Raw genomic sequence first — 15,321 nt, 5'->3', positions numbered from 1 at the left:
TAACATACTCCAAGGCTTTCCAGAATGCAACCTATAGTATGCTAGCTGATGAAGCACAGCTGATTATTTAAGTTCATGCTCTTGGAGAAACCATGCAACTAATCTGCTTAAATGACGCATGGAAAACAGATATGAAAAATAATGATTATCTTATAATTTAGGAGTCTTTTTTTTTTATTATTTATTTGAACATAAAACCTCCAGCTTCAATTTCAACTTCACTTCATTAAATGCCTCCATTCATATTGTCTTTTGTTGGGAACTTATATAGTCAAATGCATGGATATTCTGGAAAGAATGAAAAATAAAACATGTAAAAAATAGAAACTAAGTACAAAGAAGGGGCAGCCAAAAGTAGATCCTTAGCTGTAAAACGACACCATCATGGGAGGTATCATTGTACAATGTCTAGGGATCTACCGGTATGTTTGGCATTGTACAAGAAAAGATCACTTCTTATCCAGATTAATATATCAAGGGGAAATTACAATCTCATCTGCAATATCAGACACATTAGCAGCTGCCGATGAGCAGTTAGCAATGTCGAAGTAATCACAATCCCACTGGCCTGACCATTATCTGAACAATAATAAAGGAATCTATACCTTACATTAAACATTCATGTTTTGGTGACGGTGAACTTGCCAAGAAGAGTTATCAATTTCGCAATCATACCTTTGCTGTATCTACTAAATAAAAATGTTTTAGATTGTAAGGTTAAAATTAACGGGCCACTGAACTCCAATTCATTGAAATTAAGTGGTCTGGGTTCCTCTAGTGATAGATGTTCATTTGGTGATAGATGTTCATATGAGTTTGTCATTTTCCACAAAATTAGCTATCAGGAGTGAAAGAAGACCCATGCCTGTATGCTCTTCAATTCAAAATAACAAATATAGAGACTCCTTCATGGTACCACTGATGCTTCAGAAACATGGCCCCCATGGCATAATCATTTAGACTGTGAGCTGGGTATATTGCAACGATGATGGTAGGAGCCGCACTCAATCCCAGCAGCCACCCGGTGCTCCGGAGCAGGACCAGCAATCCCACAACAATAAGGCAACAAAAGAAATTCCGGAGGCACTCAAGGTGTTAAAGCAGCAGGCAGATTTAATGAAACAAAAAGAACAAAGCTGGATATATTCCACATTTAACGATTATCAGACATTTTATTCTCCTTCGCAATGGCCTATCAGATTTGGCTTCATGCAACGACATGACACCACCTTTCCTTCCAAGAGAGGGTGAAGACCTTTGAAGATGCCTGACAGGACCTCGATAAAAGATCTCTCTTGAAATTTTTTTTTTACATTAAGGGTCTACTGGATTTGCTGAGCACAGAAGAATTGCAGTTGACCATGCATACAAAATTCCTGGACCTGCTGCCAGAAAACCCAACGGCTAACCTCCTCCTCAATGTGGCACAGGATCCTGTATACACTGAACATATGCTGTGATTAATTATGTCATTGGGAGCATGAACAAGAAAATAAAAAAAATGTAAAAGAAAATAATTGTGACCATCTGTGAAATCACTCCCTCTCATGAGGATATGCAGCTAACCTTTCTTCAAGACCAAGCTCTAAGCACGCTTCACATATAAATGGACTTTGACCACTCAAGCAGATTGTTTTCTAAGTACACATACAATACACATCTGGGGCCTCATTTCCACCATACTGCCAAAATGTATTTAGATGAAAGAGTAAAATTCCTGCATCCACCACTCCTGCCTATTTAAAGCGAGGTCACCAATGAATCAGTCATCGATTAGTAAGTCTTGAGCACACCTACGCTGCTTGTGTGTACTTGTTTTCTTTTCAGCATCAGCTCCTGGGCACCCTAAATAACCGGTTTGCTAAATATTTGACTTATTCCATCCTTCAGACCACAGTTCTGCTCTTACGTCTAACCTCTAAGAGCTTAAGCCTAATTTTCAGGCAGAACTCCCGACATGATATCTTGCTTTTGATATAACCAACATAGTTTGTATCCCTGCTGCGCCATTGTTGTTTTTTTTATATTGGACTGACCTTCTGAAGTGAGCTCTTCCTCAAGACAAATAGATAGTGCTCAAGAATAATCCCTTTAACGCTCAAGTATAACCCTCCATTATTCCAAAGGATTGCTGGCTTCTTAAACTTGCTTTCAGTTAAATGGACACCTTTAAGGGGACACTATAGTCACCAAAACAACTTTAAAATAAAGCAATTTTTGTATATAGATCATGCCTATGACGTTTCACAGCTCAATTCTCTGCCATTTTTGTTTCTGTTTATGCAGCCCTAGTCACACCTCCCTTGGCAATGACTGATACAGCCTGCATGAAAGAAAAATGGTTTCATTTTCAATCAGATTCTCAACTTACTGGTTCTTAATTTTATCTCCTGCTCTGTAAATTGAACTTTAATTATATACAGGTGGCTCTTGTGATGTCTATTAAGCTATTAACAGTGCAGGAGATAGGAAATTCTAAATTAAACTGAATTTGCAATACAGGAAGTGTAAACATTAGATCTCTCTTTATACAAAGTGTTTAAGAAGGCTGTGTAAGTCACATGCAGGGAGGTGTGACTAGGACTGCAAAAAACAAATTGATTAAACTTCTAAATGGCAGAAAATTGAGCACTGAGACTGCAGGGGCTTCATAATGCTAAAGTAGTGTTGGTGACTATAGAATTTGTTTAAGTCCTCAGCTCTGATGCCTCTGACTCCACCAGCTGTAAATTATCAGACGTGGCCTTACTATGAAATCACACTCTACCTCTCCTCCTTGTAATACATTGTTAAACTTTTGTTGTCCTGAAATATTGTTGTCAATTACCTCTTTAAAGCCTAATTAGTTTTCTACAGCTTTATCACTGCTTCTCCTGTATCTTCAGACTGAGTTCAATGGAAATTGTGTTTTCCAATTTAGTCAAGTGATTGTAAAGTAAAAACCTTTCAATTATTCTTAAAGTTATTATGCTCATCCTTTTTTGTAAATTGCAATACTGTAATAATAAATAAGATGTGACACATATGAATAATTGAGAGGGAAAGACATAATGGTCATCTAAGCATAACCTTCCCTCTTTTGGAATAATTTCAGAGCCAGATTAATAATTGGACACAGTAGACATGCACATACATACACCCTCCAGAAAGGGCTACCTCTCCAGGACTTTTTGTTTTCCCTTTGAATATTAACCATAGGATAGCCTGGCCTAATCTTGTCTATGTGTGTCATGGTGCTACTCTTACCAGCCAAACTTCATCAGTTCCTGCACCTCCTCTATACACACTGCATGTATACATGGGATGTAGACATCCGCAATAGGCATGTTGGCAGGCAGCGGAAACAGTGTCTAGCAAATACATACACCACCCACCCTGCTACACCTGAAGTAAATGATGCCATAATGTTCACTCCTTCCAGTACCAGAGGTGGTTCAGATTTATATGTATCAGTAATAGGTTTCTAGCTCATACAGATGAAAGAGATAGGCAGCTTAAACACCCAAGAGTCTCTCTCTTCTGGTCCAATAAAAGATAAGTATAATGGGAGAAGGGAGTAGCATGTTTGATGTATTCACAGATGATCTGAGAGGTGGGTGAAGATGTATATATAAAAAGAGGTTACAACCAAATATAGTGCAGTATGTCCAGTTTAAGTAGGTAGAAGAAAAAGAAGAAATGCACTTACAGAGTGTAGAACAATCTATTCAGTAATTTGGAGAAAAGCAGTCCATGTTTATAATGTGTCTCAAGATCAGGTGAATGTAAAAGAATATTATCAAGATATACAAGAATGCATATGGGTAACAAATCCACAAGACATCATTAATGAGATCATGGAGACGGCTGGAGCATTGCACAAGTCAAATGGCATAACTAAACATGCTGCCAGTATTAAAAGCCTTCTCCACTCATCTCCTTCATGGATCTTAACCAAATTAAATGCACCCCTGAGGTCTTATTTTGTAAATACATTGGATCCCTTAATTCGGTCAAATTATGCAGTGATCAAGGCGATAGGATATACATTACGAATGGTAATACGATTCAGTCCCCTATAGTCTATACAATGTCTTTAGTCACCCTCTTTTTTAGATAAAAAGTATAATCCTGCTCTAGCAGGGGAAGAGGCCCACCTGATTAACCCTTTAGCTAAAGATTCTCTGACGTACTCCCCCATAACCATGTTCTCCTTAACAGAAAGTGGATAAACCCTGGCATAGTCTAAGGAAAGAGATTAATTGCACAATCATAAGGCCGATGAGGTGGAAGTTTGTCAGCTTCCTTTTTCTCAAATACCTCACAAAGATCGGAGTATTGTGGAGGAACAACAGTGGATAGAGGGCAGGGGAGGGCTGGCAGCCTTAGACCTGGGGGGCAAAACCAGTCAAGTGGCCCATTGCACCACCAAATCAGTTCACCATCCATGCCCACCTTTTCCTGGTTTTATAACGGATATTGATGTTATGCTAATCAGTAGCTCTTTGCCATACCCACTCCTTCACGGCTCTGACTTTCAATGTTGTCAGAGCACAGGCTGAGAATCTCTGAGCCTGTGCTCTGACTTATTAACTGAGCGCCGGAACCACGAGGGAGAGGACATGATCTGACTGCACCTACTGCTGGTGCGCACCAGTGGACCACCAGCGAATCGTTTCAATTGAATATGCTGGTGTCCCCAACTTGTGAGCTGTGTTGGCTACCGGGCGCCTCTGTTGTCATGGCACCCTGCGTGACCGCCCAGCTTGCCCACCCCAACGGCTGGCCCTGCTGACACACACTGACGTTACTACTTAGACCTCCCTCAATATTAATACAGACATCAGAGTAAACACCAATAAACTGTGGAAACAGAGCTGGTCCCTCCAAATTTATAAAGGTTTTTCTTAGAGGATTTATTGTAAGATTAAATCATGCCTCCTCCTCACTCTCTCCCATGCGCTGCTCTGTAGGCTGGGAGGAAGTGAAGAGTAATCACAGTCTCCCAGCACAATGTCACCTGTGGCTGTATGGGGAACAGCTGTTTAATGTAATGCTTGCAGGACGGCCAGCTGCTGCAGAACCTCTTTGTTCCCGTCTATGCAAAGGGCTCCAGGCACTGCTTGCTGTGAGTGTGAGCCACTGTAAATTAGGGGCAGAGGGCACTTGTACTGCGGTAAAAACGGATCTGGGCAGGAGGAGAGTGCTGTGAAATCAGTGCATTCCCCTCCTGTGGGTCACCAGTAGACTGATGCACCTGCCCAGGATTTTTGCCGCCCTAGACAAAAGAAAAATTTGCCGCCCCCCCATGTGACATCACAATGCTTCACCTATATGATCTGCCATATGAACTAATACCAATGCTGCACACAGTGTGTGTTTACATTAAAAAGCCTGCAGGGACAGGCTATAGACACCAGAACCACTTCATTAAGCTGAAGTGGTTCTGGGGACTATAGTGTCCCTTTAATGTGAGGTAAATTATAGATTAGTGTCACTAATAATATCCTGGATTGCCTACTTACAATCAGATGAGGATGGTGATGGGCTGCAGTTTGGCTCCACTTGTCTGGTGTAGAACAGGATCTCTGGAGGCTGCTTGTAACTGTAGTCACAAAATTCAAAGTTCTAGTAGAATGGGAAGCAGCTCCATTTTTTTGGGGCCCCTTACACAGCTCAAGGTCTGGGCCCCAGGGCCTGACGATGAGTATGCCCATAAGGCCCACCTACATGTTCCACCCATGAGTTCGCTCACAGGGAGTGGAGTGTGTAGGGGATGTGTTATGTGTTATTGTAGAGGATCTAATGTGTGTGCTTATGGTAGGTAGTGTATAGGGATACCAGTTTGTGTAGGTAATGCAGTGTATTTGTTTGTAGTGGAAGCAGTGTGTGTTTGTGTATAAGGGATGTATTGTGTGAATCTGTGTTTGTATGCATAAGGGATGCAAGGTGTGTGTCTGTAAGTGTGTGCATTGAGTGTGTGTAAGAAATGCATTGTGTTTCTGTGTATATGTAAGAGAAGCAGTGTGTGTGTTTGCATGTGTGTGTAAGGGTTTGCATTGTGTGTTTCTGTGTATGTGTGCAAAGGATGCATTGTCTTTGTGTGTAATGGATGCATTGTGTTTCTCTGTGTGTAAGGGAAGCATGTTGTGTTTTTGTGTGTGTAGGGATGCATTGTGTGTTTCTGTGTACGTATAGGGATGCATTGTGTGTGTGTGCGCGTAGTGTGAAAGAGCTCCCTGTCCTGTCCCCTGTCCTATAGAGCTCTCCCCTGCCCCTTAGTGGTCTCTCCACCCCCCACCCTCTCCCCTAGCAGTCACTTCTCACACTCATCCACTCTCCCGGTGCTCTTCTCACCCCCCCCCAAACCTCCGGTGTTCTTTTCACCCCCTCCCTCCCTGTGTTCTTCTCACTCCCCCCCTCCATGTGTTCTCCTCACTCCCCTCCCGTTCTCCTCACCTCCCCCCATGTGATCTTACTCACTCCCCCCCAGTTTTCTACTCACTCCCCCCACCCTCCCTGTGTTCTTCTCACTCCCCCAACCTCCCTGTGTTCCCTCCTACTCCCCCACCCTCCCTGTGTTCTTCTCACTCCCCCACCCTCTCTGTGTTCTTCTTACTCCCCCCGTTCTTCTTAATCCCCCTGTTCTTCTTAATCCCCCTGTTCTTCTTAATTCCCCCCTGTTCTTCTTAATCCCCCACCCCCTGTTCTAATTCTTAATCTCCCCACTCCCCCTGTTCTTCTTAATCCCCCCACCCCCCCTGTTCGTCTTAATCCCCCCACCCCCCTGTTCTTCTTAATCACCCCTCCCTGTTCTTCTTAATCACCCCCCGTTCTTCTTGATCCCCCACCCCCTGTTCTTCTTAATCCCCCCAACCCTCCTTCTTCTTAATCCCACACACCCCTCCTTCTTAATCACCCCTCTTCTTATTAATCTCCCACCCCTCCCCTTCTTCTTAATTCCCCCCCTTCTTCTAAATCCCCCACCCTCCTCCCTTCTTAATCCCCCACCTCTCCCCCTTCTTCTTAATTCCCCCCTCTTCTTATTAATCCCCCACCCCTCCCCCCTTCTTAATCCCCCACCTCTCCCCCTTCTTCTTAATCACCCACCCCTCCCCTTCTTAATTCCCCCCTCCCCCCTTCTTCTTAATTCCCCCCTCTTCTTATTAATCCCCCACTCTCCCTCCTTCTTCTTAATTCCCCACCCGTCCCCCTTCTTCTTAATCCCTCCCCCTTCTTCTTAATCCCCCACCCCTCCCCCCTTCTTCTTAATTCCCCCCTCTTCTTATTAATCCCCCACCCTCCCTCCTTGTTCTTAATTCCCCACCCCTCCCTCCTTCTTCTTAATTCCCCCCTCTTCTTATTAATCCCCCACCCTCCCTCCTTGTTCTTAATTCCCCACCCCTCCCCCTTCTTCTTAATTCCCCCCCCTCTTCTTATTAATCCCCCACCCTCCCTCCTTGTTCTTAATTCCCCACCCCTCCCCCTTCTTCTTAACCCCCCTCACCTCCCCTCCGGTGCGGTGGCCGGCCGGAGTCATAGGAAGGTGCACACTCAGTGTGCACCTTCCTGTCAGTCCGGCCGGTTACAGGAAACAGAAACTCCTGTTCCGCGCGGAACAGGAGTTTCTGTTTCCTGTAACCGGCCGGACTGACAGGAAGGTGCACACTGAGTGTGCACTTTCCTATCACTCCGGCCGGCCACCGCACCGGAGAGGAGCTCGGCCACGCTACAGGGGAGGGGAGAAGATGTGCTGCAGCCGCCTGAGCCTCTTAACAGAGCGCTCAAGCGGCTGCAGCATTTAAAGGGCCGGCCCTGCAGCGGCCGGTCTTAAAATGGTTTGGGGCGGCCTGGGGGGCAATTGCCTCCCTGCCCCCCGGCCCAGCCCGCCCCTGATAGAGGGGTAGCAGTAGGTACATTAATAGGTAGTATGGACTTAACCGAAGAAAGACACTTTTGATGGCACTTATTACTTATTACTTATTACTTTTGCCTGGGCACAGGGCATCCAAGAAAAGCACCCTCCCAGCTGTCTGATTGACAGCTGGGAGAGTGCAACCATGTCAGTTTATAAAAGTACCAATTTCTCTTGAGATTGGCAATTTTGTTAAGTGATTGTCATGCCCGGATTACACAATGGCTGTGTTGAATTAAGCATCCTGCAATGACATTGTGGATCAGACTATTACATATTTTTGCTGCTTTAATCGTCATCTGGACACCAACCAATAGGAAACATGCCCTACCTATATAAACTAACCTGTCCCACACATTGTTGCCCTGTTGTAGTTCTTCTTGTTAGACCAGACGCATTCCTCACATTCTCTGACTTGGTGGTATTTGACTCTTGGCAAGGGAAATCTTTGGACTCTCTTCACTTGTCTTCTTTTTGGTTATTCTGATTTCTCCTGCCCTTGACCTAGGCTACACTCGGACTATTATATTTTGTTAGACCCGGCCATTCTAAGTAACGGTAATATGGACTCTCTCCTTTAGTGTGTACTAGTTTTGAGTGTTTTTTTTTCTTACCTTATCCTGACAAGGGATAGGAGGGGGCACTGTGCTTTAGGCCTTTGGAGAGCTCCACTGAGATATTACTCATTCACTCTATGTATTACATAATGCATGCACAAACACAGAAATTAGAAGAGCCTTGAACAAGTCAATCAGTGATTCAAAGGGTGTCACTGTAGAGACACCCCATAGTGTATATGTCTGCAAGGCTGCTTCTTGTTAGTGATTACCTAGATACAACACTATAACGTACCTCATGCAATTATGTCACAGACAGACCCATTAATCTCCCATTACCTGGAATGGTGGACTGTGGTAGATTGGGCACCCTAGTGGGGAAAGAGGACGAGGACTTAAAAAGAGCAATTTACCGCGGATGCCTTACCTAAAACCTATGGTTTCAGTATTGGATATCATCATAAGTTCAATACTTTATACTTGGGACCTCTGAAGAAACGTGAGGAATTGAATAAGACAGAAAAGTCTTTCATTATAAATATGCATCTGGAGCTCCACCATCATATACAATAAGAAGTGTCTCTACAATGACCCCCAGCACCTTTTGGTACACAACTTTCTCACACTGTTTTCTGAATAGGATGCCTATCACTGGTGCCTAGTCCGAGGCTTCCTCATTGAATTCTTAGACTTCGTTGGAAGACAGGAAGACGAGCCAGCAAGTGCTGTCTTCACAACTTTGGGGTTTATAAACGGTTTAATGACTTCAGGTTAAGACAGCACTCAGGACCCGCAGGCACCATGACATTGTTAACTGTGTTGAGTGTATTTGTTTTCATTGAGGTGCTCTAACACTTTGTTACTGTTTAGTGTTTCTCTTTTGATATGAGATGATAAAGGTTCTGGTAGTTTACTACTCTTCAGGCGGAATTTAACCAGACAAAACAAGCTACTCTCTTCTTTGGTGCTGAAAGGCAAAAATATCCAATTAAACTAGAAAAAACAAATACATGTGGTCCTTACTATTAACCAACAAAGGGTCAATTAAATTCCACCTACCTCCACCTCCACTTCATTGGTGTGGAGGTGTAAAATGTAACCACAATAAGTGGTTGAATGGCCCCTACCCCTCTTACAATAGAAACGTTGGTAAAGGACGGTTAATAAAGTAAGATGAGGTAGATCCCAAAGACTTCCAGACCATTAATAAATGGACCAGTGAATGTCTAGTCAACAATGGCTTAATAGTACCACCACAGCTTTACCAATATTGGTCCTTGAGATGTCAAATTGCCTTATGTGAAATTGTTAACCATGCCCCAATGGCAAAGGATTCTCAGTTTAATTGCCTCATTTTAACCCCCTATTCTAGAACCATGCCTGATGTTAGCAAGATTGGCAAATTCAGCTGTAACAGGTATAATCCCCAGCTGTATGTTGCAAAGCAAAAATGATACATATATATATATATATTTACTATTTTTTTTGTCTAGATATTTTACAAATCCTAAAAACATGCACCTTATTAGCTACAGAAATGACCTCTAGAGCTAAAGGAGATCCACCCCATTTTTATTCCACATAAGCATTGTGACCACTATTTGCCTCACAATACAATCAGATCAGATGTATATTCTAACTCCCACCAGGCTTAGTCAGAACCTCACCGAAGAGGAAAGAACTTGTAGTCCAGCAAGGGCAGGTCATTTTTTGAACTCATTAATAAGGTGGCCGTCATTTTTTCCCTCTGACCTTTGCACCTTGGAAAGGCAGGGTTTGAAAACCAGAACAATTTTTTTTAAAATATTTTTTATCAGGTTGTTAGAGAGTTAAACTGCCTGACAGCCAGACAGCTGGTGTTATGACACAATAAGTGTGATATCTAATAAGTGTTGTACTCTAAATATTAATCTAAAGTACTATAAGTGGGGCAGTCACCATGGAAACCAGTAGAGCCAGCAGACACCTCCCCTTTTCCAGGTTTGCACCACTTTTCATAACATACATCACCTTTATCTATATACCCATCCATGCACAGTTAGCTTGTACAAGACACCTGGGGCTAACATGCTGTGTGTGTTGGCACCAGATGCAAAAGATGCACAAAACTGATGTTGTCAGTCAGTAGGACTGAGTGAGAGCAGAGGGTAGTCCAACACACAGGGGGAAAAAAAATATTTATGTCTGGAAATTTAATAAAGAATGGCTGCCGGAAACGGTCTTTGTGTTTTTAAGCACACGAGTAAGGTGATGTGGTTATGGTGCTTAAAGTGACTTTTTAGGAAAAGTGAAAGCTTACTGCGGCCACAGTACTGTGGTCACTAATTCAGTAAAAATGACAACGCTAAGTACACCTCCATAAATGCCCAAATCATCTAGTAATGTAAGGCAAACCACAGCCTCTGAGTTACAAATGTAACCTTCAAGTAAGTGCCTGAAAAATTACTAAAACTTTTTTTTTTTTTTTCCTATAACTAAATTTTTGCAAGACAGCACATTCCTGCTGCTTCAAATTACATAAACTGTTACCCATGAATAATTACTTCACGTGCAAACACCTTAAACTGGGACATTTGCAATCCTCCCACCCCCCCTATCCCAAGTTCCTAAATGATGTGGAGTGACGTCAGCCAATAGTCCCAGTGTGGAAGTGTGTACTTTAGCTGTATGTGTGTCCAGCAGCCAGAGAGGGAGCTCACTCAGGCTCAGCATTAGCTTGTGGTCCAGGCTCTCAGGCAGGCTGTGAGTGAGTGAGTGTGAGCAGAGCAGGATAGGATAGGATAGTGAGTGTGTATCCCGGGCTGGCAGTGAGGGCGGCACTGGACTCCTGTCTACAGAGGGGGCTGGAAGGGCTTGTTTAATCCAGTCCGTGAGTGAGGCTCTCAGCCAGTCCCAGAGTACCCTGAGCTGTGAGTGTGTATATGAGTGGGCGCTGGATTCGGCGCTTTGCAATAAACGTTCAGCTACAGCCGCTAGTATGGCTACACCGTGCGATTCCATGAGCGGATACACGAACCAGTCAGACCCCGGCTCCAACAGCGAGAGAAGCACCGATTCCCCGCTCCCCGGTTCCGAGGATGACTCCCCCGGCCCTGCAGCCCCCCATGATCCGGAGTGGGGAGAAGAGAGATTCCGGGTGGATCGGAAGAAACTGGAAACAATGTTGCAAGGTAACCGAACACCCCCCACCCACCCTTAGAATGTATCGGACTGAACGTTCTAACGGTCCCCAGAAACTTCAGTCACAAACACATCTGTGACTCATTGCAGCTCCCATTGCAATTGGGATTTCAGCAGAGTGGCTATCATCCACTACACAAGGTATAGCACAATCACGGGACACAATCAGGGCACTTTCCACTATACATACAGAAAGTTCTGACGTTTTGGGAATAAAAAAATAAATAAATGAAATGTCACACGCAGTGTGTGATATAGCACTCTTATTTAATGACACAAGTAGCACATGGCTTGTCAGTATCATTATGTGCTCAATTAAATCTACCCACAACATCAATTGCACTTAATGTTTGCTACCAGATTTCTCTATCACCCCCCCCCCCCCATATAAACACTATATACCATTAAGTTGCCCATTAGAGTAGTAAAGGCCAATAATAACAATAGGGAAGATGTAAGAAGCTGTGTTGGTGCAGTCTGGATATTCCGGAATCTTTAACTTGTGTAAATCATTAGTAGTTCTTGCTGTTTGGTATTAAATGAGACTTTGTGGCCCAGCATTCTTGTATTTGCATTTTGTGCAAATGATTCAGCTTTAACATTGACCCTGAGGCACCCTGCAGTAACTCCTAAATCCAAAAAGAGGGCTGTTCTGGATTATGATTTTTGGATTGAATTGCTTTAAACACAGTTTCCCCTCTCTGATTGCAGCTTTTTTTTTTTTTTTTTTTTTTTTTTTAAGAATAAAAAAATGTCACCATTCCTTGTTTTTAAGTTCGGACATCAAAATACACTTTCTCTCCCATAAGTTATTTGGGTTCTGATAAAAGCTTCTCATTAAAGTGGTATCTCCCTCTACAAACGTTAATTGTAATCTTTCCTATGACTTGCATTGATTTGTGATGGATAATGTTTATACAGTTTTAAAGTAAAGTTTATAATAATTTAACCTTCAGACATAAAATATTAACATTATTTTGACTGATGTAATCAGTATGCCAAGTGCAGATGCCTTTCTTGTTGGGAGGTGTGTTTTTGAGAGAACTTTAATTTGGCACAAATGTCAACTTGCTTAATAAACAAACCATCTTTTAACTTCTTGAACTTTGGAGAGAAAATGTGAGACTAAAAAACAACAAACACCTCTAATCACTAACATTAATATGCTAAACCTGAGAGTAAGGGTGTATGTAGAACTTAATTGCCAATTAATGCCCTTTTTAAAAAAAAAAAAAAAAAAAAATAATAATTTTTATTATGCCTGGGTTATTCACAATAGTGAGCATAAAAAAACAAAAAAAACAATAGCTGATTTTACAGAAGTTTTCCACTTTTTGGCTTATTTGGTCTAAAATTCCATATTCAATTTGGATTCTGGACAGTTCTCAATTTTTAGCCAATAAGTTAGAATTTGGAAACTGCACATACAATGTTTTGGATAAACCTATCATTTCAGTAAAACCGGGTTATTCACGGAACACTCAATTGTAGTGAATACAAATCTGAATGGCACAATTTAAGCTAAAATGACCAACTGTTACTACAACCGAGTTGGAGTATTTTATCAGGGTGAACTACTTTAACCTATGTTTTGCCAAAAATGTTTATTTTATTTTCTATAGTTTAATGATAAGGCTAAACTTAACATACTGGATTTTTACAGACCATTGTAATTCTAACAAGACTGAGGTTTTTAGTTTTCGCTGCTAGGAAGTTTTCCCATAGGATTCTGGGAATTCAAGCACTTGAGATTTTGAATTTCGAACCAGTAAAGAAATATGTTAAATTGCAATTTAGTATTGAACCCTCTAGTTACAAAGTAATTAATTGGAAATACAAAATATAATAAATGTAATATTTTGTCAGTATCCATTTTAGAGTCTTGCATATAAGTGGTAAAGTGAAATTTGAACATGACAATTAGATTCATTCTGTTGGAAGGAAAATACTTTGTGGTTTGTATACTTTTGAATAGATTGTGGGTTTCACAAAACATTGCTCCTTCCCCCATCCTCCTAAACCTGAAGGAAACTTACCCCTCCAGTGTGTACCAATCACAAAATAGTCTGGATACAATCATAACTCTACAACAGTATCTGAAAGTATATATCTTTTTGTTTTTATTTGCTTATTGTAAGCAATTTAGTCAAACCACACTTGAGATTTTGGTATTTCAGCTAAATTACCCTCCAATCTGTTGCTCCAATAGCTCCTGGCTTACACTGACATGGAGTTAAATGTCTTGTATACCTCCTAACTCCCTCATTGGATTAATCACTAGATTATGATTCTAATCTTGGCAATATTTGACAGTTTCAATAAGCAGGCCCAAATTATATCTTTATCATTTACAGACCAGTGGTTAGGCAAACCTATGCTTGGAATATCATTAGTACAGAAGGAGTTAAACTTGAATTCCAGGACACTGATCTCCAACCCAGTCTTCACGGTGTACAGACAGTCCAGGATTTAGGTTCTTACCGGTTCTTTTCCAATGACTAGTAGGATCAATTATCCAAAGATCAATCTGAGAATTTAAATTATAATCTGTTTGATTCTGTTCTCCTTAGTAAAGGATTTAATTGTTGATATGTTTGTCTATATAGGCTATATGTTTATGAGGCTAGGGCTTTAAGAGGGAAGGATTGTAAAGAGCAGTGCAGGGTGAATCATTTTTGACTGTCTATGGTGTGTGATTTGAGGCTGGAAAAGGGATGAATAATCTCCCTCACTTCTGCCAGAGCCTGGAAGGAAAATTTCCTTATCCCAAACTGAAGCACTTCCTGTATTGCGACCTCCTCAACTCTCTTCCAAACTGCATTTCAGCTCAGCAAGAAGCATGTTTAAGGATATTGGAACCAGTGAAAATATACTGTCTTCCAGCTCAGTCTGACTGCAGCTATACTGTTGCATTTATTTTAACTCTTGCACTGTTGGCAGTTCAGGATAACAAGACAATATTTAACCCTCCTAGTACAATTTGGGTGACCGCCTCATTGAATTAAAATTATACTTTTTGTAGAGGCTGGTCCATATCATAGTTTCCTGTTATGACATTGGATACTTTGTTTACTGTCTATAATAAAGTGGGGGTAGTGTACGTGTGTGGTGTATATGGTAGCAGAGATTATAACTCATTATTTATAGTTGGTTAACATCAGCGACAGAAGTATAAATTCTGGAATTCCTTTCTGCCATGGAAAGGATGTATTATTTTTTTATTTTTTTTTGTGAAATAGGGGGATGAAAATGTGGGGGAAATTCTTAAAGTATCGTGTGTGTGGTTTTTTTTTTTTTTTATCTCTACCCTTTACATTTAGGAAATAATGAAAAATTAAACTGGAAACTGCAGAAGAGCATCATAAGGCTTTCTTTTATATAAAGAAAATATAGTGAAATTAAATCCGAAATGCAGACTAAAATAACCATGCTGTGACTTTAGTGCAATTGGAAAATTTTCCAATATCTTCTACTTTAGCCTGTTTTAATTTTTTTTTTTTTAATTTTTTTTTTTTATTTTTTTTCTCACTTCTCCCAAAGGGACAAAATCGTAAACATTAAAGGAACGCTATAGTGTTAAAATCACTATCTGGCCCCCCTTTCCATCCTAAATACAATTAAATCTTAAAAAATTTTCAAGTCTGCCGGCGCTGGCTCAGCACCAATCTTTCCCCTTGGCTGACATCCTCA

General features: G+C 41.5%; 1 protein-coding gene across 3 annotated transcripts in view; it reads left to right on the top strand.

Moving 5' to 3' along the window:
• The first annotated feature begins 11,150 nt into the window (after positions 1-11,150).
• Positions 11,151-15,321, top strand: part of BICC1 (BicC family RNA binding protein 1) — a 189,385-nt gene continuing 185,214 nt past the window's right edge. For all 3 annotated transcript variants that reach the window (XM_063435238.1, XM_063435237.1, XM_063435236.1), the window contains exon 1: positions 11,151-11,621. In XM_063435238.1, coding sequence (XP_063291308.1) covers positions 11,429-11,621 — 193 coding nt within the window. In that variant the 5' untranslated portion in view covers positions 11,151-11,428. The remainder of the gene's footprint in view (positions 11,622-15,321) is intronic.

This window comes from Pelobates fuscus, chromosome 10 (assembly GCF_036172605.1).
Source record: "Pelobates fuscus isolate aPelFus1 chromosome 10, aPelFus1.pri, whole genome shotgun sequence".
Lineage (NCBI taxonomy): Eukaryota > Metazoa > Chordata > Amphibia > Anura > Pelobatidae > Pelobates > Pelobates fuscus.
The sequence above is the reverse complement of the archived record's forward strand: the minus strand, read 5'-3'. Positions and strand labels throughout refer to the sequence as shown.